The following is a 23,783-nucleotide window of genomic DNA, read 5'->3' as shown; positions in this document are numbered from 1 at the left end:
TTAAATAAATTATATTTGTGAAATAACAAGAGAATGTCTCATTTGATAGGAAATAAGTCCCAATTATCCTTGGTTAAATATATAAAATTTAATTGTGTTTGTAAATAACATCTGTGTGATCTCAAGACCATTGTAAAAAAAAAGGAATATCTTGTACATAAAGCTCCAGGAACAGTTTATTACTTACTTAATCTTCCCTTCATGCTAATGGACTCTCTTCTAGCCCACTCTCTCTTATTGACTTTTTGACAGCAACTGATTTACTGCACAAACTCTGATGATGATGCCTCTAGCACTCTTCATGGCCCTTTCTACCTCAATCTCTAGCTACCCTCTACCCCTGCACTACTCACTGCCCCGCTGCACTTCATGACCTAATAATCATTCCTCTCTCTCTTGCTACCCATTACCCCTGCATCCTTCCCAGCCCGGCGGCGCTATATGACCCTTGTAGGCTTAGCGCCACTTTTTGATTATAATAAAAATAATAATAACAGTTTATTACTTACTGGCTTTCAGTTTTCGTAACTGGTGGATATAAGCTACGAGGGGAGGCTAATGGAATTTAATCTAACGACACCGGAGTCAGAGAACCTTGAGGAAGACATAATAACAACATACTCAAAATACTCAAACAACGTATTCTTGTCCACTCAGGGAAAGGCTGTTTGAGAGGCGAGAAATAGATACCCGGGGGGCAGAGGTGGAAGTTAAGACACCGATAAGCTACAGGGATGTCAGGAAGTATTTCTCCGGTCCTTTGGTTGTCCAGAAGTGGTGTGGAAAATCAGGTGATTTTTCATGAGTCTAGCGGATTAGACAGATTGAGACTGCGGTTAAGGAGGGAGGATTAAATGTGGGAGAGTAAGAAGAACGCTGGTGACATGGCGACATTGCCAGATTTCTGCTAACACCTTAATTGTAAGGCCAATTTAGTTGTAAGGCCTAATGAGCTTAATACCTATTATAGATGATAATTACATTGTTCTAGCTAGGCTAAGAATGTAAATTAAGTTGCTCAGGATGGAAAAAAAATCACAATCTCATGATTGCAAATACATAAAAATACCACAGCGAAAACAGGAAAAACACCTAGGTGTTTTTATGTGCATACAAATATCTTCAGAGGATTAGGAAGAAGAGGTAAGAGAAGCACACTTTGTTACACTGAGGTGACACCTCACTCAGAGAAGGTGACAACTCACTAGATGAGTTGTCACCTTTTCCGGACTTGGTAACCTGTTCACCTAACAGACATATGCGGCAAGTTCTCATTATCAGTGCTAAAATTGGCATTTTTAAATATAGTAATGTAAGAGGAGGGGCTTCTCATGCTTGTGCTAGAAGCTTCTGCAAGAGCAACAATACCATATAAGTAACTGCCTTGTTTGCAGAGAAAAAATCTTCTGTTAACTAGGGCTGGAACGGCAAGTTCCTGGATAGGATCTATTTCATGATATGATTGATGTATGGATAAATCAGGTCATCAGTCACAGTCGAATGACCTCAGCCAAGAAGGGAGCGAGACTCCCCCCATGCATTATTTTGAGTGTAGGTACGACAGGGTCCATGAGGCTAGGGGAAAAATTGAATTTGGCAAGCGGCAAGTTGAGAGGTGGGGCCAGGAGCTAAGATTCAACCCTTGCAATCATAAATACTTATACGTGCGTATACATAGGTGATCATTTACTTATTCCTTAAACGTTGTCAGTCTTAGAGAAGAGTCGGGGTTAACCTTGACCAGTATAGGTCCCAAATATAGTTTTATGTGTTAATTTCTGAGTGTCTAATCCGACTGTCTTTAAAATCCCAGCGCTGATCACTTGATAATTCAACATGTGAATGACTTCAAACTTAATGTGCTGATATAATTTACGATATTGATCTCTCCGCTGGTGTTTCTAAGTGGATACTTCGAGTTAGTTTTAAGCTGTGTGTGTCCTAGTCTGCAATTTTATTGAAGATATAGAGATAGATAGTGAAGGAAGGGAGAGAGAGAGAGAGAGAGAGAGAGAGAGAGAGAGAGAGAGAGAGAGAGAGAGACTGGTGTCATTAGTTATCTGGGAGTTACGGGTGAATCTTCTTGAGTAAATCTGACCTGCTGATGCACTACCTCTTTTCCCCTATTGATCAAAATCCAATTACCCGGGTCACCAGGTGATCAACGATGGCAGTGCTTGTTATGGTGGTTGTGATGATGATAGTGCTGGTGGTCTCAGTAGTAGAGTGGGTGGTGCTGGCCATAGTGGTGGGGTGGTGTTGGCCGTAGTGGTGAGGTGGTGTTGGCCGTAGTGGTGAGGTGGTGTTGGCCGTAGTGGTGGGGGTGGTGCTGGCCGTTGTGGTGGGGTGGTGTTGGCCGTAGTGGTGGGGTGGTGCTGGCCGTAGTGGTGGGGTGGTGTTGGCCGTAGTGGTGAGGTGGTGTTGGCCGTAGTGGTGAGGTGGTGTTGGCCGTAGTGGTGGGGGTGGTGCTGGCCGTAGTGGTGGGGTGGTGTTGGCCGTAGTGGTGGGGTGGTGTTGGCCGTAGTGGTGAGGTGGTGCTGGCCGTAGTGGTGGGGGTGGTGCTGGCCGTAGTGGTGGGGTGGTGTTGGCCGTAGTGGTGAGGTGGTGTTGGCCGTAGTGGTGGGGTGGTGTTGGCCGTAGTGGTGGGGTGGTGTTGGCCGTAGTGGTGGGGGTGGTGATGGCCGTAGTGGTGGGGTGGTGTTGGCCGTTGGGGGGGGGGTGGTGCTGGCCGTAGTGGTGGGGTGGTGTTGGGCGTAGTGGTGGTGGTGGTGTTGGCCGTAGTGGTGGGGTGGTGTTGGCCGTAGTGGTGGGGTGGTGTTGGCCGTAGTGGTGGGGGTGGTGCTGGCCGTAGTGGTGGGGTTGTGTTGGCCGTAGTGGTGGGGGTGGTGCTGGCCGTAGTGGTGGGGTGGTGTTGGCCGTAGTGGTGGGGTGGTGCTGGCCGTAGTGGTGGGGTGGTGTTGGCCGTAGTGGTAAAAGTGGTGTTGGCCGTAGTGGTGTGGTGGTGTTGGCCGTAGTGGTGGGGTGGTGTTGGCCGTAGTGGTGGGTTGGTGTTGGCCGTAGTGGTGGGGGTGGTGCTGGCCGTAGTGGTGGGGTGGTGTTGGCGGTTGTGGTGGGGGTGGTGCTGGCCGTTGTGGTGGGGGTGGTGCTGGCCGTAGTGGTGGGGTGGTGTTGGCCGTAGTGGTGGGGGTGGTGTTGGCCGTAGGGGTGAGGTGGTGTTGGCCGTAGTGGTGGGGTGGTGTTGGCCGTAGTGGTGGGGTGGTGTTGGCCGTAGTGGTGGGGTGGTGCTGGCCGTAGTGGTGGGGTGGTGTTGGCCGTAGTGGTGGGGGTGGTGCTGGCCATAGTGGTAAAGGTGGTGTTGGCCGTAGTGGTAAAGGTGGTGTTGGCCGTAGTGGTGGGGGTGATGCTGGCCGTAGTGGTGGGGTGGTGTTGGCCGTAGTGGTTTTGGTGGTGTTGGCCGTAGTGGTGAGGTGGTGTTGGCCGTAGTGGTGGGGGTGATGCTGGCCGTTGTGGTGGGGGTGGTGCTGGCCGTAGTGGTAAAGGTGGTGTTGGCCGTAGTGGTAAAGGTGGTGTTGGCCGTAGTGGTGGGGGTGATGCTGGCCGTAGTGGTGGGGGTGATGCTGGCCGTAGTGGTGGGGGTGGTGCTGGCCGTAGTGGTGGGGGGGTGTTGGCCGTAGTGGAGGCAGTTGTGGCAGTAGTAGCAGAAGTATTGTTGGTGCTAGTGGAGGTGTTGGTGGTAGTAGTGATGTTGGTAGTAGAGGAGGGGTTGGTGTTAATGGTGGTGGTGGTGTTGGTGGTGTTGGTGGTAGTGGAGGTGTTGGTGCCAGTGGTAGTTGAGGTGTTGGTAGTAGTGGAGGTGTTCGTTTAAGTGGTAGTTGGGGTGTTGGTGGTAGTGGAGGTGTTGGTGTTGGTGGTAGTGGAGGTGTTGGTGTTGGTGGTAGTGGAGGTGTTGGTGTTAGAGGCAGTGTTGGCGGTAGTGTTGGTGGTAGTGGTGGTGGTGGTGCTTGTGGTAGTGGTGGTGTTGGTTTTAGTGGAGGTGTTGGTGGTAGTGGAGGTGTTGGTGGTAGTGGTGGTGCTTGTGGTAGTGGTGGTGTTGGTTTTAGTGGAGGTGTTGGTGGTAGTGGAGGTGTTGGTGGTAGTGGTGGTGTTGGTTTTAGTGGAGGTGTTAGTGCTGGTGGTGGCAGTGGAGGTGTTGGTGCAGGTGATGGCAGTGGAGATGTTGGCGCTGGTGATGGCAGTGGAGGTGTTGATGATGGTGGTGGCAGTGGAGGTGTTGATGATGGTGAAGGCAGTGGAGGTGTTGGTGCTGGTGGTGGCAGTGGAGGTGCTGGTGGTGGCAGTGGAGGTGCTGGTGGTGGCAGTGGAGGTGCTGGTGGTGGCAGCGGAGGTGCTGGTGGTGTCAGTGGAGGTGCTGGTGGTGGCAGTGGAGGTGCTGGTGGTGGTAGTGGAGGTGCTGGTGGTGGCAGCGGAGGTGCTGGTGGTGTCAGTGGAGGTGCTGGTGGTGGCAGCGGAGGTGCTGGTGGTGGCAGCGGAGGTGCTGGTGGTGGCAGCGGAGGTGCTGGTGGTGTCAGTGGAGGTGCTGGTGGTGGCAGTGGAGGTGCTGGTGGTGGCAGCGGAGGTGCTGGTGGTGGCAGTGGAGGTGCTGGTGGTGGCAGCGGAGGTGCTGGTGGTGGCACTCCGTATTACATAGTACTGGCACGCCACGTTACATAGTACTGGCGCGCCGCGTTACATAGTACTGGCGCGCCACGTTACATAGTGCTGGGGCGCCACGTTACATAGTACTGGCGCGCCACGTTACATAGTACTGGCACGCCACGTTACATAGTACTGGCGCGCCACGTTACATAGTACTGGCACGCCACGTTACATAGTACTGGCGCGCCACGTTACATAGTACTGGCGCGCCACGTTACATAGTACTGGCGCGCCACGTTACATAGTACTGGCGCGCCACGTTACATAGTACTGGCACGCCACGTTACATAGTACTGGCGCGCCACGTTACATAGTACTGGCGCGCCACGTTACATAGTACTGGCACGCCACGTTACATAGTACTGGCACGCCACGTTACATAGTACTGGCACGCCACGTTACATAGTACTGGCACGCCACGTTACATAGTACTGGCGCGCAACGTTACATAGTACTGACACGCCAGGTTACATAGTACTGGCGCGCCACGTTACATAGTACTGGCACGCAGAGTTACAGAGTACTGGCACGCCCCATTACAGAGTACTGGCACTCTGCATTACAGAGTACTGGAACGCCGCGTTACAGAGTACTGGCACGCCCCATTACAGAGTACTGGCACTCTGCATTACAGAGTACTGGAACGCCGCGTTACAGAGTACTGGCACGCCCCAATACAGAGTACTGGCACTCCGCATTACAGATTACTGGCACGCCGCGTTACAGAGTACTGGCACGCCCCAATACAGAGTACTGGCACGCTGCATTACAGAGTACTGGCACGCCGCATTACTGAGTACTGGCACGCCTCATTACAGAGTACTGGCATTCCGCATTACAGATTGCTGGCACGCCGCGTTTCAGAGTACTGGCACGCCGCGTTACTGAGTACTGGCACGCTGCATTACAGAGTACTGGCACGCCGTATTACAGAGAACTGGCACTCCGCATTACAGAGTACTGGCACGCCACACTACAGAGTACTGGCACGCCACACTACAGAGTACTGGCAAGCCACACTACAGAGTACTGGCACGCCACACTACAGAGTACTGGCACGCCACACTACTGAGTACTGGCACGCCACACTACAGAGTACTGGCTAGCCGCACTACAGAGTACTGGCACGCCACACTACAGAGTACTGGCTAGCCACACTACAGAGTATTGACACGCCGCATTACAGAGTACTGGCACGCCACTCTACAGAGTACTGGCACGCCACACTACAGAGTACTGGCACGCCACACTACAGAGTACTGGCACGCCACACTACAGAGTACTGGCACGCCACACTACAGAGTACTGGCACGCCACACTACAGAGTACTGGCAAGCCACACTACAGAGTTTTGACACGCCGCATTACAGAGTACTGGCACGCCACACTACAGAGTACTGGCACGCCACACTACAGAGTACTGGCACGCCACACTACAGAGTACTGGCAAGCCACACTACAGAGTTTTGACACGCCGCATTACAGAGTACTGGCACGCCACACTACAGAGTACTGGCACGCCACACTACAGAGTACTGGCACGCCGCACTATAGAGTATTGGTCACGAGTGAACGGTTAGAGCGACTGCTGGTCACCTGTGGTCATGGAGGTGTTTTGCGCGTCAGAAATCATCAATTTCTTCTGACAACGGGTCTCCTTTACCTGATGACACATTCCCTTGTCATGCATCCATGGCATTCCTTAACTAGGCTTTCAGTCCATCTGAAAAACATCGTATTGAAAATAACAATTGAGAAACATAGCCTGACGTAGTCACTTCGTCTCACTTAGTCCTTTCACCTTTACCTGATGTGTCTATATATAAACAACTTCTCTGCGGAACACTGTTGTGATACTCTGTTAATGGAATGGCGAATATAGCTTCGGTAAGGCAGCGTATTTACAACTATCAACTAGCGGTGCTTTATCAGTGAAATCCAGCACTGGTGTGACCAAAAATATGTTGATTCTATAAGATTCCCTGTAAAAATGCAATGAAGTTTATTAGGGTCATACTGGAAAAAGTCTTGAGCTAAGATTACATCATCATAAATACAGCATTAGAACTGGACAAGAGTCTAATGCTCTGTTTATTCATGTGAGAAATTTTAACCACCCTCTTCATTTTGAAAAGGTCGAGAAGGCTCTATCAAGCATGTTCATAGTTGACCGGAATATACTTAAATTAAACATAAAAAATGTATTGACTGGCAATATGTATACTAGTTCTGGGTTGTATAACATAGATTCATATACACTGAGTAGAATTTGAGGGAATTTTAAACTAAACCTGACATTTCTCTCTAAAAAAATTTGTAACTTGAGTAGATCTTCATCACACTCCCTCACTTATGAGTAGGGTCCTATGTGAGGTCATAAATAAGGTCACTTTTCTGCTTCATGTCTTCTTTTTGTCCTATTAATTTTTACTATTCCTTGATTATGTGAGAAATCTAGAAAGTGGTTGGTATTTACTACTTTTTTTCACACTGGTTATTTTCCATATTGTGAAACATATACATGTATATCAATTATTTCCATACCTCCAAACAATATCTTGTCAATACTCTCCCCGACAATAAGTGTCAACATATGTTAGTCTTCCGGAGGGAGGGAATGGGGCATGGAATGGAATGTAACGTGGCGGTGGTGATAGCTATCTCGTGTATGTTCTAAAACTTGGTCTATTTTTTAAGATAATACTTCGCTTACTGGGTGACGCAGCTAATGCTGTTAACCTTTCAGAGAGAAAGAAGGTGTTTGGTGTGCCAATACTTTGATGTTTGCACTTGGCTTGCAGGTACACGCTGGGTCCGACAGGATGGAAAGCTGCACTGTTGATCTCAAGGCTCTCGCCTGGCATAACAAGGTAACTAGAGCATCGTTTCTCCGTAAACACTAGCAGTAGAACTCAATAAACAACGTTTAAAATTCTTAAACTTCCTGTTCAAGGCAGTATTAATAGCATATACCTAAAACTGAAACGGACTGACAGAGAGACAGATGCATAGAGAGACATAGAGAGAGAAAAGTAGTCATAACGAGAGTCGAAGAAAGGCAAGGATGCAAAGAGACAGAAGTAATAATATGAAAGAGACATATATAAGGAGAGAGAAGTTTAGGCAGACAGATACAGGAAGAGAAATATTCATTTATAGGCAGAGAGAGACAGACAGATATCAGCAGAGGGACAGGCAGAGACACAGACAGACATCAGCAGAGGGACAGGCAGAGACACAGACAGACATCAGCAGAGGGACAGGCAGAGACACAGGCAGACATCAGCAGAGGGACAGGCAGAGACACAGACAGATATCAGCAGAGGGACAGGCAGAGACACAGACAGACATCAGCAGAGGGACAGGCAGAGACACAGACAGACATTGAGGCTGATAGACATAGAGAGAGAGAGAGAGAGAGAGAGAGAGAGAGAGAGAGAGAGAGAGAGAGAGAGAGAGACAGAGACAGAGACAGAGACAGACAATCAAAAAGACATCAATGAAACCAAAGCGTATACAAAATATCTCTCATATGAAAAAATCCATTGTATAAATTACCTCGCGTATTAGGTCATTTCTCAAAGTAAATAAAACAATCACTTATAAAAATAAAAATGGGGTAAATAATCTGACCGCAGGAAATATTCTGAACCCAGGGGAGACTTTGAAGGCAGAAAATACTTTGAACACAAAAGACTCGCTGCTTGAAGAGAAGGAATATGGACAACCAAGTCCCCCAGGGGACGTCTCCCTAAAAGACTGAGTATCTGCCTAGGAAAGTAAGTAACTCTGAAAGGATATCTTAGATATCATTGCCATGTACTCTGTCCCAGGCCCCAGACATATGCTTCTCTATATTAATAAATAATAATGAAAGACAATTATAGGCCTCGAATATTCCATGAAAACTCTTAAATTTGATTAAACCTGGAAAATTCCCCAGGTTCACCAAAACATCAGCATTACTCTACACTGACTAACACTTTCTAAAATATTTTTTTTCCTGAATAAGTGCTAAAAACATGAGTTACTAGAATCCTGCACTTTTTTTGTTTTCTAATTAAGCTAATACGGCATAACAAAACAAATAAATACGAATTTAACCTTAAAAATAAAACAGCGTTTAAGTTTACTTTGAAACTTATTTAATAATTCGATTTAAAAGTTAAATTTTCCTGCAGTGCCAAAACTTATTCTTAATCTAATTAACTCTTACCCTAATTGATAATAAATAAATGTATATAATAATCCTACCTGACAGCTAATATTTATATATTTTTAAATACACTGGTCGTGTTGCACCGAGGTTGGGTGACCCAAAGAAGAGGAAGCACATTCATCGTCATTCATTCAATTGCTGTTTCGCCAGAAGCGCGTTGACATCATCATTATATATATATGTCGTGCCGAATAGGTAAAATTGGTCAATTAGCAAGAACTCATTTAAAATTAAGTCCTTTCTAAAATTTTCTCTTATACGTTAAAGATAGGCTTACAGTAATTTAATAATAAACAAATACAGTGGAATATATTTTTTTCGTTAGGTTCAGAATAATTTTTAAGAAATTATTGCATACACAAATTTTCGCTTCCCTTATTCGGTAAGAACAACGTTCCTGTTTAAGCCATATACATACATATATACATACATACATACATATATATATATATATATATATATATATATATATATATATATATATATATATATATATATATATATATATATATATATACATATATAATATATACATATACATATATATATATATATATATATATATATATATATATATATATATGTGTGTGTGTGTGTGTGTGTGTGTGTGTGTGTGTGTGTGTACTCACCTATTTGTGGTTGCAGGGGTCGAGTCTTAGCTCCTGGCCCCGCCTCTTCACCGGTTGCTACTGGGCCCTCTCTCTCCCCGCTCCATGAGCTTTATCAAACCTCGTCTTAAAACTGTGTATGGTTCCTGCCTCCACTACGTCATTTTCTAGGCTATTCCACTGCCTTACAACTCTATGACTGAAGAAATACTTCTTACTATCTCTCTGACTCATTTGTGTCTTCAACTTCCAATTGTGGCCTCTTGTTTCTGTGTCCCCTCCCTGGAACATCCTGTCTTTGTCCACCTTGTCTATTCCACGCAGTATTTTATATGTCGTTATCATGTCTTCCCTGACCCTTCTGTCCTCCAGTGTCGTCAGGCCGATTTCCCTTAATCTTTCTTCATAGGACATTCCCCTTAGCTCTGGAACTAACCTTGTCGCAAACCTTTGTACTTTCTCTAGTTTCCTGACGTGCTTTATCAAGTGCGGGTTCCAAACAGGTGCTGCATACTCCAGTATGGGCCTGACATACACGGTGTACAGTGTCTTGAATGATTCCTTATTAAGGTATCGGAATGCTGTTCTCAGGTTTGCCAGGCGCCCACATGCTGCAGCAGTTATCTGATTGATGTGTGCTTCCGGAGACATGCTCGGTGTTATACTCACCCCAAGATCTTTCTCCTTGAGTGAGGTTTGCAGTCTTTGGCCACCTAGCCTATACTCTGTCTGTGGTCTTCTGTGCCCTTCCCCTATCTTCATGACTTTGCATTTGGCAGGATTAAATTCGAGAAGCCATTTGCTGGACCAGGTGTCCAGTCTGTCCAGGTCTCTTTGAAGTCCTGCCTGGTCCTCATCAGATTTAATTCTCCTCATTAACTTCACATCATCTGCAAACAGGGACACTTCTGAGTCTAACCCTTCCGTCATGTCGTTCACATATACCAAAAATAGCACTGGTCCTAGGACCGACCCCTGTGGGACCCCCCCCCGTCACAGGTGCCCACTGTGATACATCATTACGTACCATGACTCGTTGTTGCCTCCCTGTCAGGTATTCTCTGATCCATTGCAGTGCCCTTCCTGTTATATGCGCCTGATGCTCTAGCTTCTGCACTAATCTCTTGTGAGGAACTGTGTCAAAGGCCTTCTTGCAGTCCAAGAAGATGCAATCAACCCACCCCTCTCTCTCATGTCTTACTTCTGTTATTTTATCATAAAACTCCAGAAGGTTTGTGACACAGGATTTGCCTTCCGTGAATCCGTGCTGGTTGGCATTTATACTCTTGTTCCGTTCCAGGTGCTCCACCACTCTCCTCCTGATAATCTTCTCCATAATTTTGCATACTATACACGTCAATGACACAGGTCTATAGTTTAGTGCCTCTTTTCTGTCTCCTTTTTTAAAAATGGGAACTACATTTGCCGTCTTCCATACCTCAGGTAGTTGCCCAGTTTCCAGGGAAGTGTTGAAGATTGTGGTAAGTGGCACGCACAGCATATCTGCTCCCTCTCTAAGGACCCACGGGGAGATGTTGTCCGGTCCCATTGCCTTTGAGGTATCGATGTCCCTTAGCAGTTTCTTCACCTCCTCCTCATCTGTATGTATGTCGTCCAACACTTGTTGGTGTATTCCTTGCTGGTGTCCCCATCTGGTCTGTCCCCCCAGAGTCCTTCCTGTCTCTACTGTAAATACTTCCTTAAATCTCGTGTTGAGCTCCTCACATACCTCTTGATCGTTTCTTGTGAGTTCTCCACCTTCTTTCCTCAGCCTTATCACCTGGTCCTTGACTGTTGTCTTCCTCCTAATGTGGCTATACAGCAGTTTCGGGTCAGATTTGACTTTCAATGCTATGTCGTTTTCATACTGTCGCTGGGCCTCCCTGTGTGTGTGTGTGTGTGTGTGTGTGTGTGTGTGTGTATTCCAGGCAGTAGGTCGGTAGACAGCAACCGTCCAGGGAGGTACTACCGTCCTACCAAGTGAGTGTATAACCTGTAATTGTTTTACATGATGGTAGGATTGCTGGTGTCTTTTTTCTGTCTCATAAACATGCAAGATTTCAAGTACGTCTTGCTACTTCTACTTACACTTAGGTCACACTTCACATCCATGTACAAGCATATATATACACACCCATCTAGGTTTTCTTCTATTTTCTTGCTTCTTCTCGTTCTTGTTTATTTCCTCTTATTTCCATGGGGAAGTGGAACAGAATTCTTCCTCCGCAAGCCATGCGTGTCGTAAGAGGTGACTAAAATGGAGGGAGCAAGGGGCTAGTAACCTCTTCTCCTGAATACATTACTAAATTTAACTTTCATTTGTCTTTCTGGGCCACCCTGCCTCGGTGGGATACGGCCAGTGCGATGAAAAAAGAAGAGGAATCTATATATATATATATATAAGTATATATATATATGTATATATATATATATATATTATATATATATTATATATATATATATATATATATGTCGTGCCGAATAGGCAGAACTTGCGATCTTGGCTTAAATATCAACGCTCATCTTGCCATATAGGACAAGTGAAAATTTGTGTATGCAATAATTTCGCCAAAATCATTCTGAACCTAACGAAAAAAATATATTTCACTGTGTTTGTTTAGTATTAAATTATTGTAAACAAATCTAAAATATATTTAGTTGGGTTAGGCTAAAATAAATTGTTCTTGTTATAATAAGGTTAGGTAAGTTTTCTAAGATTCTTTTGGAGCAAAATTATAAATTTTTACATCAGTTTTAATGAAAAAAATATATATTTAAACGTATAAGAGAAAATTTTAGAAAGGACTTAATTTTAAATGAGTTCTTGCTAATTGACCAGTTTTACATATTTGGCACGAAATATATATATATATATATGTATATATATATATAGGTAGTAGGTTGGTAGACAGCAACCACCCAGGGAAGTACTACCGTCCTGCCAGATGACTGTGAAACAAAAACCTGTAACTGTTTTGCATGATGGTAGGATTGCTGGTTTCTTTTTCTGTCTCATAAACACGCTAAGATAACAGGGATATCTTGCTACTCCTACTTACACTTTGGTCACACTTCATAGACACGCACATGCATATATATATATACATACATCTAGGTTTTTCTCCTTTTTCTAAATAGCTCTTGTTCTTTTTTATTTCTTCTATTGTCCATGGGGAAGTGGAAAAGAATCTTTCCTCCGTAAGCCATGCGTGTCGTATGAGGCGACTAAAATGCCGGGAGCAATGGGCTAGTAACCCCTTCTCCTGTATACAATTACTAAAAAAGAGAAGAAGAAAAACTTTATAAAACTGGGTTGCTTAAATGTGCGTGGATGTAGTGCGGATGACAAGAAACAGATGATTGCTGATGTTATGAATGAAAAGAAGTTGGATGTCCTGGCCCTAAGCGAAACAAAGCTGAAGGGGGTAGGAGAGTTTCAGTGGGGGGAAATAAATGGGATTAAATCTGGAGTATCTGAGAGAGTTAGAGCAAAGGAAGGGGTAGCAGTAATGTTAAATGATCAGTTATGGAAGGAGAAAAGAGAATATGAATGTGTAAATTCAAGAATTATGTGGATTAAAGTAAAGGTTGGATGCGAGAAGTGGGTCATAATAAGCGTGTATGCACCTGGAGAAGAGAGGAATGCAGAGGAGAGAGAGAGATTTTGGGAGATGTTAAGTGAATGTATAGGAGCCTTTGAACCAAGTGAGAGAGTAATTGTGGTAGGGGACTTGAATGCTAAAGTAGGAGAAACTTTTAGAGAGGGTGTGGTAGGTAAGTTTGGGGTGCCAGGTGTAAATGATAATGGGAGCCCTTTGATTGAACTTTGTATAGAAAGGGGTTTAGTTATAGGTAATACATATTTTAAGAAAAAGAGGATAAATAAGTATACACGATATGATGTAGGGCGAAATGACAGTAGTTTGTTGGATTATGTATTGGTAGATAAAAGACTGTTGAGTAGACTTCAGGATGTACATGTTTATAGAGGGGCCACAGATATATCAGATCACTTTCTAGTTGTAGCTACACTGAGAGTAAAAGGTAGATGGGATACAAGGAGAATAGAAGCATCAGGGAAGAGAGAGGTAAAGGTTTATAAACTAAAAGAGGAGGCAGTTAGGGTAAGATATAAACAGCTATTGGAGGATAGATGGGCTAATGAGAGCATAGGCAATGGGGTCGAAGAGGTATGGGGTAGGTTTAAAAATGTAGTGTTAGAGTGTTCAGCAGAAGTTTGTGGTTACAGGAAAGTGGGTGCAGGAGGGAAGAGGAGCGATTGGTGGAATGATGATGTAAAGAGAGTAGTAAGGGAGAAAAAGTTAGCATATGAGAAGTTTTTACAAAGTAGAAGTGATGCAAGGAGGGAAGAGTATATGGAGAAAAAGAGAGAAGTTAAGAGAGTGGTGAAGCAATGTAAAAAGAGAGCAAATGAGAGAGTGGGTGAGATGTTATCAACAAATTTTGTTGAAAATAAGAAAAAGTTTTGGAGTGAGATTAACAAGTTAAGAAAGCCTAGAGAACAAATGGATTTGTCTGTTAAAAATAGGAGAGGAGAGTTATTAAATGGAGAGTTAGAGGTATTGGGAAGATGGAAGGAATATTTTGAGGAATTGTTAAATGTTGATGAAGATAGGGAAGCTGTGATTTCGTGTATAGGGCAAGGAGGAATAACATCTTGTAGGAGTGAGGAAGAGCCAGTTGTGAGTGTGGGGGAAGTTCGTGAGGCAGTAGGTAAAATGAAAGGGGGTAAGGCAGCCGGGATTGATGGGATAAAGATAGAAATGTTAAAAGCAGGTGGGGATGTAGTTTTGGAGTGGTTGGTGCAATTATTTAATAAATGTATGGAAGAGGGTAAGGTACCTAGGGATTGGCAGAGAGCATGCATAGTTCCTTTGTATAAAGGCAAAGGGGATAAAAGAGAGTGCAAAAATTATAGGGGGATAAGTCTGTTGAGTGTACCTGGTAAAGTGTATGGTAGAGTTATAATTGAAAGAATTAAGAGTAAGACGGAGAATAGGATAGCAGATGAACAAGGAGGCTTTAGGAAAGGTAGGGGGTGTGTGGACCAGGTGTTTACAGTGAAACATATAAGTGAACAGTATTTAGATAAGGCTAAAGAGGTCTTTGTGGCATTTATGGATTTGGAAAAGGCGTATGACAGGGTGGATAGGGGGGCAATGTGGCAGATGTTGCAAGTGTATGGTGTAGGAGGTAGGTTACTGAAAGCAGTGAAGAGTTTTTATGAGGATAGTGAGGCTCAAGTTAGAGTATGTAGGAAAGAGGGAAATTTTTTCCCAGTAAAAGTAGGCCTTAGACAAGGATGTGTGATGTCACCGTGGTTGTTTAATATATTTATAGATGGGGTTGTAAGAGAAGTAAATGCGAGGGTCTTGGCAAGAGGCGTGGAGTTAAAAGATAAAGAATCACACACAAAGTGGGAGTTGTCACAGCTGCTCTTTGCTGATGACACTGTGCTCTTGGGAGATTCTGAAGAGAAGTTGCAGAGATTGGTGGATGAATTTGGTAGGGTGTGCAAAAGAAGAAAATTAAAGGTGAATACAGGAAAGAGTAAGGTTATGAGGATAACAAAAAGATTAGGTGATGAAAGATTGAATATCAGATTGGAGGGAGAGAGTATGGAGGAGGTGAACGTATTCAGATATTTGGGAGTGGACGTGTCAGCGGATGGGTCTATGAAAGATGAGGTGAATCATAGAATTGATGAGGGAAAAAGAGTGAGTGGTGCACTTAGGAGTCTGTGGAGACAAAGAACTTTGTCCTTGGAGGCAAAGAGGGGAATGTATGAGAGTATAGTTTTACCAACGCTCTTATATGGGTGTGAAGCGTGGGTGATGAATGTTGCAGCGAGGAGAAGGCTGGAGGCAGTGGAGATGTCATGTCTGAGGGCAATGTGTGGTGTGAATATAATGCAGAGAATTCGTAGTTTGGAAGTTAGGAGGAGGTGCGGGATTACCAAAACTGTTGTCCAGAGGGCTGAGGAAGGGTTGTTGAGGTGGTTCGGACATGTAGAGAGAATGGAGCGAAACAGAATGACTTCAAGAGTGTATCAGTCTGTAGTGGAAGGAAGGCGGGGTAGGGGTCGGCCTAGGAAGGGTTGGAGGGAGGGGGTAAAGGAGGTTTTGTGTGCGAGGGGCTTGGACTTCCAGCAGGCATGCGTGAGCGTGTTTGATAGGAGTGAATGGAGACAAATGGTTTTTAATACTTGACGTGCTGTTGGAGTGTGAGCAAAGTAACATTTATGAAGGGATTCAGGGAAACCGGCAGGCCGGACTTGAGTCCTGGAGATGGGAAGTACAGTGCCTGCACTCTGAAGGAGGGGTGTTAATGTTGCAGTTTAAAAACTGTAGTGTAAAGCACCCTTCTGGCAAGACAGTGATGGAGTGAATGATGGTGAAAGTTTTTCTTTTTCGGGCCACCCTGCCTTGGTGGGAATCGGCCGGTGTGATAATAAAAAAAAAAAATATATATATATATATATATATATATATATATATATATATATATATATATATATATATATATATATATATATATATATATATATTTACAATTCTCAGGAAGAAATTGGAAGAGTTAAGGAGAATGGAACAACGAATAGGCAATCTGGACACCCACGATGCCTTGTACCTTCTCACAAAGTGCTTGAGTCTGCCTAGGTTGACATATTTCCTAAGATGTGCACCTTCATATGATAACCCTATACTGCACGAATATGACAGTATTCTGAATCAGATTTTTACGAAAGTACTTAACCTTACTCTAGAAGACGGGCAGTGGAACCAAGCTACACTTCCAGTCAGACTAGGAGGCATTGGTGTCCGCAAGTCATCACAGATTGCGTTACCTGCTTTTCTGTCCTCGTGTATTGCATCCAGAGAGCTTGTAGCAGCAATTCTCCCTGAACATCTTAGGGACAAGATTGGAGTCCAGGACCAAAAATTCATTGACGGAGCAATGATCTGGGATAATTTAACGAGCTCTGAAACCAGACCTGCTCCCCCAACAACTACAAACAATCGCACTGGGATGGTCCAATAGTGGAAAATATAGCCTCAACAATGCTTCAGGGAAGGATAGAGCCCGCCTCCTGGCAGTGAGAGCCCCTCATGCTGGGGACTTTCTGTTGGCTGTTCCCAACTCCAGCCTTGGCACACGCCGCGACCCACAGACCATCCGCATCGGTGTTGCCCTTCGACTTGCCGGCCCTATTCTCGCCGAACACAGGTGTATTTGTGGCAGTGAAGCAGCAGACCGATTCGGGTACCATGGTCTTGTGTGCCGTAAATCCGAGGGAAAGATTGCAAGACATGAGGAGGTTAATAACATTATCAAGAGGAGTCTCACAACAGCTGGATGCCCAGCAGTACGGGAGCCACCCCAACTATGCAGATCTGATGGCAGCCAGAAGCGTCCAGATGGTATCACCCTTCAAGCCTGGACAGATAGGAAGCAGGTGGTGTATGACTATACATGTGCATCTACCTTGGCTGATACCTATCTCCAATACACCAAGGAGGAAGGAGGGGCAGCTGCCAGCTTCAGGGAGTCCCAAAAGTCTAGAAAATATGGAGAACTTGCCCATCATTATATGTTTGTTCCCATAGGCTCAGAGACCCTTGGCTCATGGGGAAAGAGTGCATCTAAATTCCTTAAGGAGCTGGGAAAAAGACTCATCAGGGTAACTAGGGATCCCAGGGCAGCTATTTTTCTGTTTCAGCGGCTCAGTGCGGCTGTTCAAAGGGGTAATGCCTGCTGTATTTTGGGCACACGCCCCAGCTCTGAGGAGCTGGATGAGATTTTCGCCTTATAATCGGTGATACACACGTAACAACATGTACCTTATATTCCACCTTTATATCAACAACGTATCTCTTAAATCTTCTGTACCATATTATGTAATATAATTTATATATATATATATATATATATATATATATATATATATATATATATATATATATATATATATATATATATATATATATATATATATATATATATATATATATATATATATATATATAATGTATATATATATATGTAACTTGTGGATATAACAGTGGTAGGTATCGAAGGGGGACATACCTAGGTGTCCCAAATTCCTACTTGTCTGACTGATAAATAATAATTATCTTTGTTCATTTACTGTTATGTATTTAATGATACATTCAAATAAATGCAATTTTCTATATATATATATATATATATATATATATATATATATAAGTCTCGTAGCTCAGTGGTACAGCGCTGGACTTGCTACATGTCAGAACCACGGTTCAAATACATGTCCATTATTCTGTTTACTCAACATTCAACATTATATTAGGTACCCAGCCAATGAATTGTAGGTGGCCAGGAGAGCAGCCTCGCCAGACTTGCTGATTGCATTCTTACTCACAAAATTGACTTTAGACCCACTCATATATTGCCTTCAGCTTTAGTTTATATAATTCAACATAACACGGTTATTTCTCCTTAATATTTGAATAAATTTTATATTTAAAAAACTATATATGTAAATTTGATGATAGGTACCTTGAATACAGTCTATCGTCAGTCGCACATGTCAACACATGCAATAAACATTCACACCTGAATGTTTATTGCTTAGCTCTTATTTAAATAGAAAAAAAAGAGCTCAAATATCTTGAATCTTCATAAAGCATCCCTGAAGGGAGGCCCGAAGCTAGTTGACAGAATTTTTCTTCCTCTTCCACGAACGTTTCTCTTTTCTTGCGTTCATAATTCAAGAACACCTCATCCGATCATCTAAAAATTTCATTGCATGTGTACGGTAACGAGGACCAAATTCTTGGAGTAGTTGGCACGTGCCAGCGCCCGATGACCAAGTTGTTGAAACAATTCCCAGCATCATGGAAGAGAGTAACTTCCGAAACCCTCAGTGGCCTTGCTTCAGACGTTCTAAAAAGATGTCTCCTAATTGGTCAACGACGGGGAGTGTAATTCAAGTGCGTAGCTGCACACTTAACCATTTTATGTGTAAAATTGTCCGAAATTTTTATTACCGTTAAGTCACGTTAAATAAATTTCAGATTACCTCTTCTGAACGGCTTCAGTATTTATTGGACGATGCCTTTTAAGGCCATAATAGTACCTAAAAAAATAGTTTCTGTGCTAGCAAATATATCAGTTTATTAAAATTAAAAAAATTAGAATCGATGGAATCTGTGCTAAAACTAAAGAACGGCTCTTCCAAAGAAATTTAAACTTTCACTCTGGTGTGGTTTCCTGAACAAATGGTTCTCGCTGTTATTATGTGGCACAAGTCCCAATTTGCCAGTTGTATTGAATAGGGATATTCATGCAGCTTCAAAATATTGATAATAACTTATGATATATGACTGATGATGCTCCATAAGCTTAGTCTGAGTAGAGGTAAATTTAAAATTTGACGGTGATTGTTAAAAATAATTTGGAATATTAGAATAATGAGTGGAGAATATATAATTTGGAAAAAGATTAATGAGTGGAGAATAAAAAAATTGGTAATAGATTAATGAGTGGAGAAGAAATAATTTGTGCCCAAAACAATGTGCTAAAGAAAACAATGTTTATTACTAAAATTCAATTAAGGCGAATTTTAGCCTTTTCCTTTCAGAAGAAATTAAAAAATAATCACAGTGTAATCGAATCATACAGAGAAGACGAAGAGAAATGTAAGAATCTCCGGAGTAACCATGTATGAAGATCTTACTCTCAACAAGCAAGAATGTAATATTAGGACACCTGCAAGAGACAGTCTAACTGCAAGAAAGAGATAGACTAACTGCATGAAAGAGATAGACTAACTGCATGAAAGAGATAGACTAACTGCATGAAAGAGATAGACTAACTGCATGAAAGAGATAGACTAACTGCATGAAAGAGATAGACTAACTGCAAGAAAGAGATAGACTAACTGCATGAAAGAGATAGACTAACTGCAAGAAAGAGATAGACTAACTGCAAGAAAGAGATAGACTAACTGCATGAAAGAGATAGACTAACTGCATGAAAGAGATAGACTAACTGCATGAAAGAGATAGACTAACTGCAAGAAAGAGATAGACTAACTGCATGAAAGAGATAGACTAACTGCAAGAAAGAGATAGACTAACTGCATGAAAGAGATAGACTAACTGCAAGAAAGAGATAGACTAACTGCATGAAAGAGATAGACTAACTGCAAGAAAGAGATAGACTAACTGCAAGAAAGAGATAGACTAACTGCAAGAAAGAGATAGACTAACTGCAAGAAAGAGATAGACTAACTGCATGAAAGAGACAGACTAACTGCAAGAAAGAGATAGACTAACTGCAAGAAAGAGACAGACGAACTGCATGAAAGAGATAGACTAACTGCAAGAAAGAGACAGACGAACTGCATGAAAGAGATAGACTAACTGCAAGGAAGAGATAGACTAACTGCATGAAAGAGATAGACTAACTGCATGAAAGAGATAGACTAACTGCATGAAAGAGATAGACTAACTGCAAGAAAGAGATAGACTAACTGCATGAAAGAGATAGACTAACTGCAAGAAAGAGATAGACTAACTGCAAGAAAGAGATAGACTAACTGCATGAAAGAGATAGACTAACTGCAAGAAAGAGATAGACTAACTGCATGAAAGAGATAGACTAACTGCAAGAAAGAGATAGACTAACTGCAAGAAAGAGATAGACTAACTGCATGAAAGAGATAGACTAACTGCAAGAAAGAGATAGACTAACTGCAAGAAAGAGATAGACTAACTGCATGAAAGAGATAGACTAACTGCAAGAAAGAGATAGACTAACTGCAAGAAATAGATAGACTAACTGCAAGAAAGAGATAGACTAACTGCAAGAAAGAGATAGACTAACTGCATGAAAGAGATAGACTAACTGCAAGAAAGAGATAGACTAACTGCAAGAAATAGATAGACTAACTGCAAGAAAGAGATAGACTAACTGCAAGAAAGAGATAGACTAACTGCAAGAAAGAGATAGACTAACTGCAAGAAAGAGATAGACTAACTGCAAGAAATAGATAGACTAACTGCAAGAAAGAGATAGACTAACTGCATGAAAGAGATAGACTAACTGCAAGAAAGAGATAGACTAACTGCAAGAAAGAGATAGACTAACTGCAAGAAATAGATAGACTAACTGCAAGAAAGAGATAGACTAACTGCAAGAAAGAGATAGACTAACTGCAAGAAAGAGATAGACTAACTGCAAGAAAGAGATAGACTAACTGCAAGAAAGAGATAGACTAACTGCAAGAAAGAAATAGACTAAATAATATGAACCTGCCAATCAAGACTTAGGTAACCAGTGATTATATTCGTTAAGTCACATGTTCCATTGTTCCTAAAGCTGCCGTACTGAAAAACCAGAGAATATGCTGAGAATTTTCATTGTTACCATTTTTCAATCACCTGAATTATTAAGGATTCCGAAAACCCCTAAATTTATACTCACTGGAGCGCCGGAGAGAAAGATTTAACATAATTTTTACCTGTAATGTAATAGTGGGACTGATTCCAAAGTTACCCACAGTAATTATTTCGTACAACTGGGGCAAGTACGATAAATAACTCTCAGCAGTTTAAAAGTAAATGTACAGTCAGAAGAATGAGAGATAAATGATAATCATAAATGATTCATTTTTCAAAACACATTTCTTGCAAATTCAGGAAAAAATATTTGAAGTTAAATAATTGTCTTCAATTTGTGTAGTTTTAAAAATCGGTTGGATAAATACATGAGTTGGTGTGGGTGGGTGTGAGTTGGACCTAACTAGCTTGTGCTACTAGGTCCGATGCCGTGCTCCTCCCTTAAGTGACGTGTTTGACCTCACTAGGTCAGTGAGGTCAGAAAGTCAGCGAGCTTAAGGTCAATAGGTCAGTGAGCTTAAACCGGTGGGAGAATTGGACCTGCCTCGCATAGGCCAGTAGGCCTGTTGCAATGTTCCTTCCTTCCTTCTTATGTAATTAATTAGCTAACCAGAGCACAGGACTCACATTTTAATAATCTAACAAGGTCCCAGAGATGCACACATGAGCTGCTTATTACGTTCAAACAAAGCTCCTTCCGCAGAATAAAGTTAGACACAGGGGAGGAGAGCTGCCGGGGCGGGAAGACAACTGCATGACAAACGTATCTCTTAATTCCAAGAGAAGATCCGGTCCTCGGGAGGAATTATTATGCTGCGTCGGAAGGTGTTACTTATTGTATCCAGTAGAGGGGACACACACACACACACACACACACACACACACACACACACACACACACACACACACACACACACACACACACACACACACACACACACACACACACACAAAGGCGAAAGGAGGAAAGAGAGGGGATAGAGAAGACAGACAGGAGATCCCAGACACAGGAAGATCAAATACAGCCTCCCTCACAACTTCCTATAGAAGCCTCCCAACCAGGTCAACCCCAGTGCAACCAAACACTCTAAACCAAAACACCCATGCCACATCCAATGCCCCTATCCACTGCATTACAAACTCCACCCCCACAGCAACCACCCATAGTTCCTTATCAGGTCTCCCACTTCCCCAACCCCAATACACCTCCCAGACCACAATCTTAGAAAAGAAGTTGAAGGTGTGGTATACAAATGCAGATGGAATAACAAATAAGTATGAGGAGTGGCACGAAAGAATCAAGGAGACATCCCCAGACATAATAGCACTCACAGAAACAAAACTCACCAGAGTAATAACAGATTCAATCTTTGCATCTGGATATCAAATCCTCAGGAAAGACAGAGGGAGGAGAGGGGGAGGAGTTGCACTGCTCATTAAAAACCAGTGGGGGTTTGAGAAAATGGAAGGAATGGATGGCACGGGCGAAAGGGACTACTTAGTAGGAACAATCCAGTCTGAGGGACATAAGGTGATAATTGCAGTAATGTACAACCCACCACAGAACTGCAGGAGGCCAAGAGAAGAATACGATGAGAGCAACAGAGCAATGGTCGACACACTAGCCGAGGTGGCCAGGAGAGCACACATGGGGGGAGCAAAGATACTAGTTACGGGTGATTTCAGTCACAAGGAGATTGACTGGGAAAACCTGGAGCCCCATGGGGGTCCCGAAACATGGAGAGCCAAGATGATGGATGTGGTACTGGAAAACCTCATACATCAACATGTTAGAGACACTACCAGAGAGGAGAGGATGAACCAACAAGACTGGACCTTGTATTCACCTTGAGTAGTTCTGACATCGAGGATATCATGTATGAAAGGCCCCTGGGAGCTGGTGATCATGTGGTTCTGTGCTTCGACTACATAGTTGAGCTCCAAGTGGAGAGAGCAGCAGGAATAGGGTGGGAAAAACCAAACTACAAAAGGGGGAACTACTCAGGCTTGAGGAACTTCTTTCAAGACATTCAATGGGAGAGGGAGCTGACAGGAAAACCAGTACAAGAAATGATGGACTATGTCGCAGCAAAATGCAAGGAGGCAGAGGAGAGGTTTGTTCCCAAGGGAAACAGAAATAATGGGAAGAACAGAACGAGTCCTTGGTTCACCCAAAGGTGTAGGGAGGCAAAAACTAGGTGTACTAGAGAATGGAAAAGGTACAGAAGACATAGAACTCAAGAAAATAAAGAAATTAGCCGAAGAGCCAGAAACGAATATGCACAGATAAGAAGGGAGGCTCAGCGGCAATACGAAAATGACATAGCATCGAATGTCAAGACTGACCCGAAGCTGTTGTACAGCCACATCAGGAGGAAAACAACAGTCAAGGACCAGGTAATCAGACTGAGGAAGGGTGATGGGGAATTCACAAGAAACGACCAAGAGGTATGTCAGGAGCTCAACACGAGATTTAAAGAAGTATTTACAGTGGAAACCAGTAGGACTCCAGGAAATCAGAGCAGTGGGGTGCACCAGCAAGTGCTGGATGAGGTACATATAACCAAGGAGGAGGTGAAGAAGCTGCTATGCGAACTTGACACCTCAAAGGCGGTGGGACCAGACAACATCTCTCCGTGGGTCCTTAAAGAGGGAGCAGATATATTGTGTGTACCATTAACAAAGATCTTCAACACATCATTTGAAACTGGGCATCTCCCCGAGGTATGGAAGATGGCAAATGTAGTCCCAATTTTTAAAAAGGGAGACAGACATGAGGCACTAAACTACAGACTTGTATCACTAACGTGTATAGTATGCAAGGTCATGGAGAAGATCATCAGGAGGAGAGTG

At 43.2% G+C, this 23,783-nt stretch overlaps 1 protein-coding gene across 1 annotated transcript in view; it reads left to right on the top strand.

Annotated features, from left to right (window-relative positions):
• The first annotated feature begins 7,499 nt into the window (after window positions 1-7,499).
• The window catches only part of LOC128695773 (dipeptidase 1), an 839,310-nt gene continuing 823,026 nt past the window's right edge, over window positions 7,500-23,783 (top strand). Inside the window, exon 1 of the mRNA XM_070088924.1 lies at window positions 7,500-7,565. Coding sequence (XP_069945025.1) covers window positions 7,518-7,565 — 48 coding nt within the window. The 5' untranslated portion in view covers window positions 7,500-7,517. The remainder of the gene's footprint in view (window positions 7,566-23,783) is intronic.

This window comes from Cherax quadricarinatus, chromosome 2 (genome assembly GCF_038502225.1).
Source record: "Cherax quadricarinatus isolate ZL_2023a chromosome 2, ASM3850222v1, whole genome shotgun sequence".
In the NCBI taxonomy this organism is placed as follows: domain Eukaryota; kingdom Metazoa; phylum Arthropoda; class Malacostraca; order Decapoda; family Parastacidae; genus Cherax; species Cherax quadricarinatus.
This window is presented reverse-complemented; position numbering and strand designations above follow the sequence as displayed.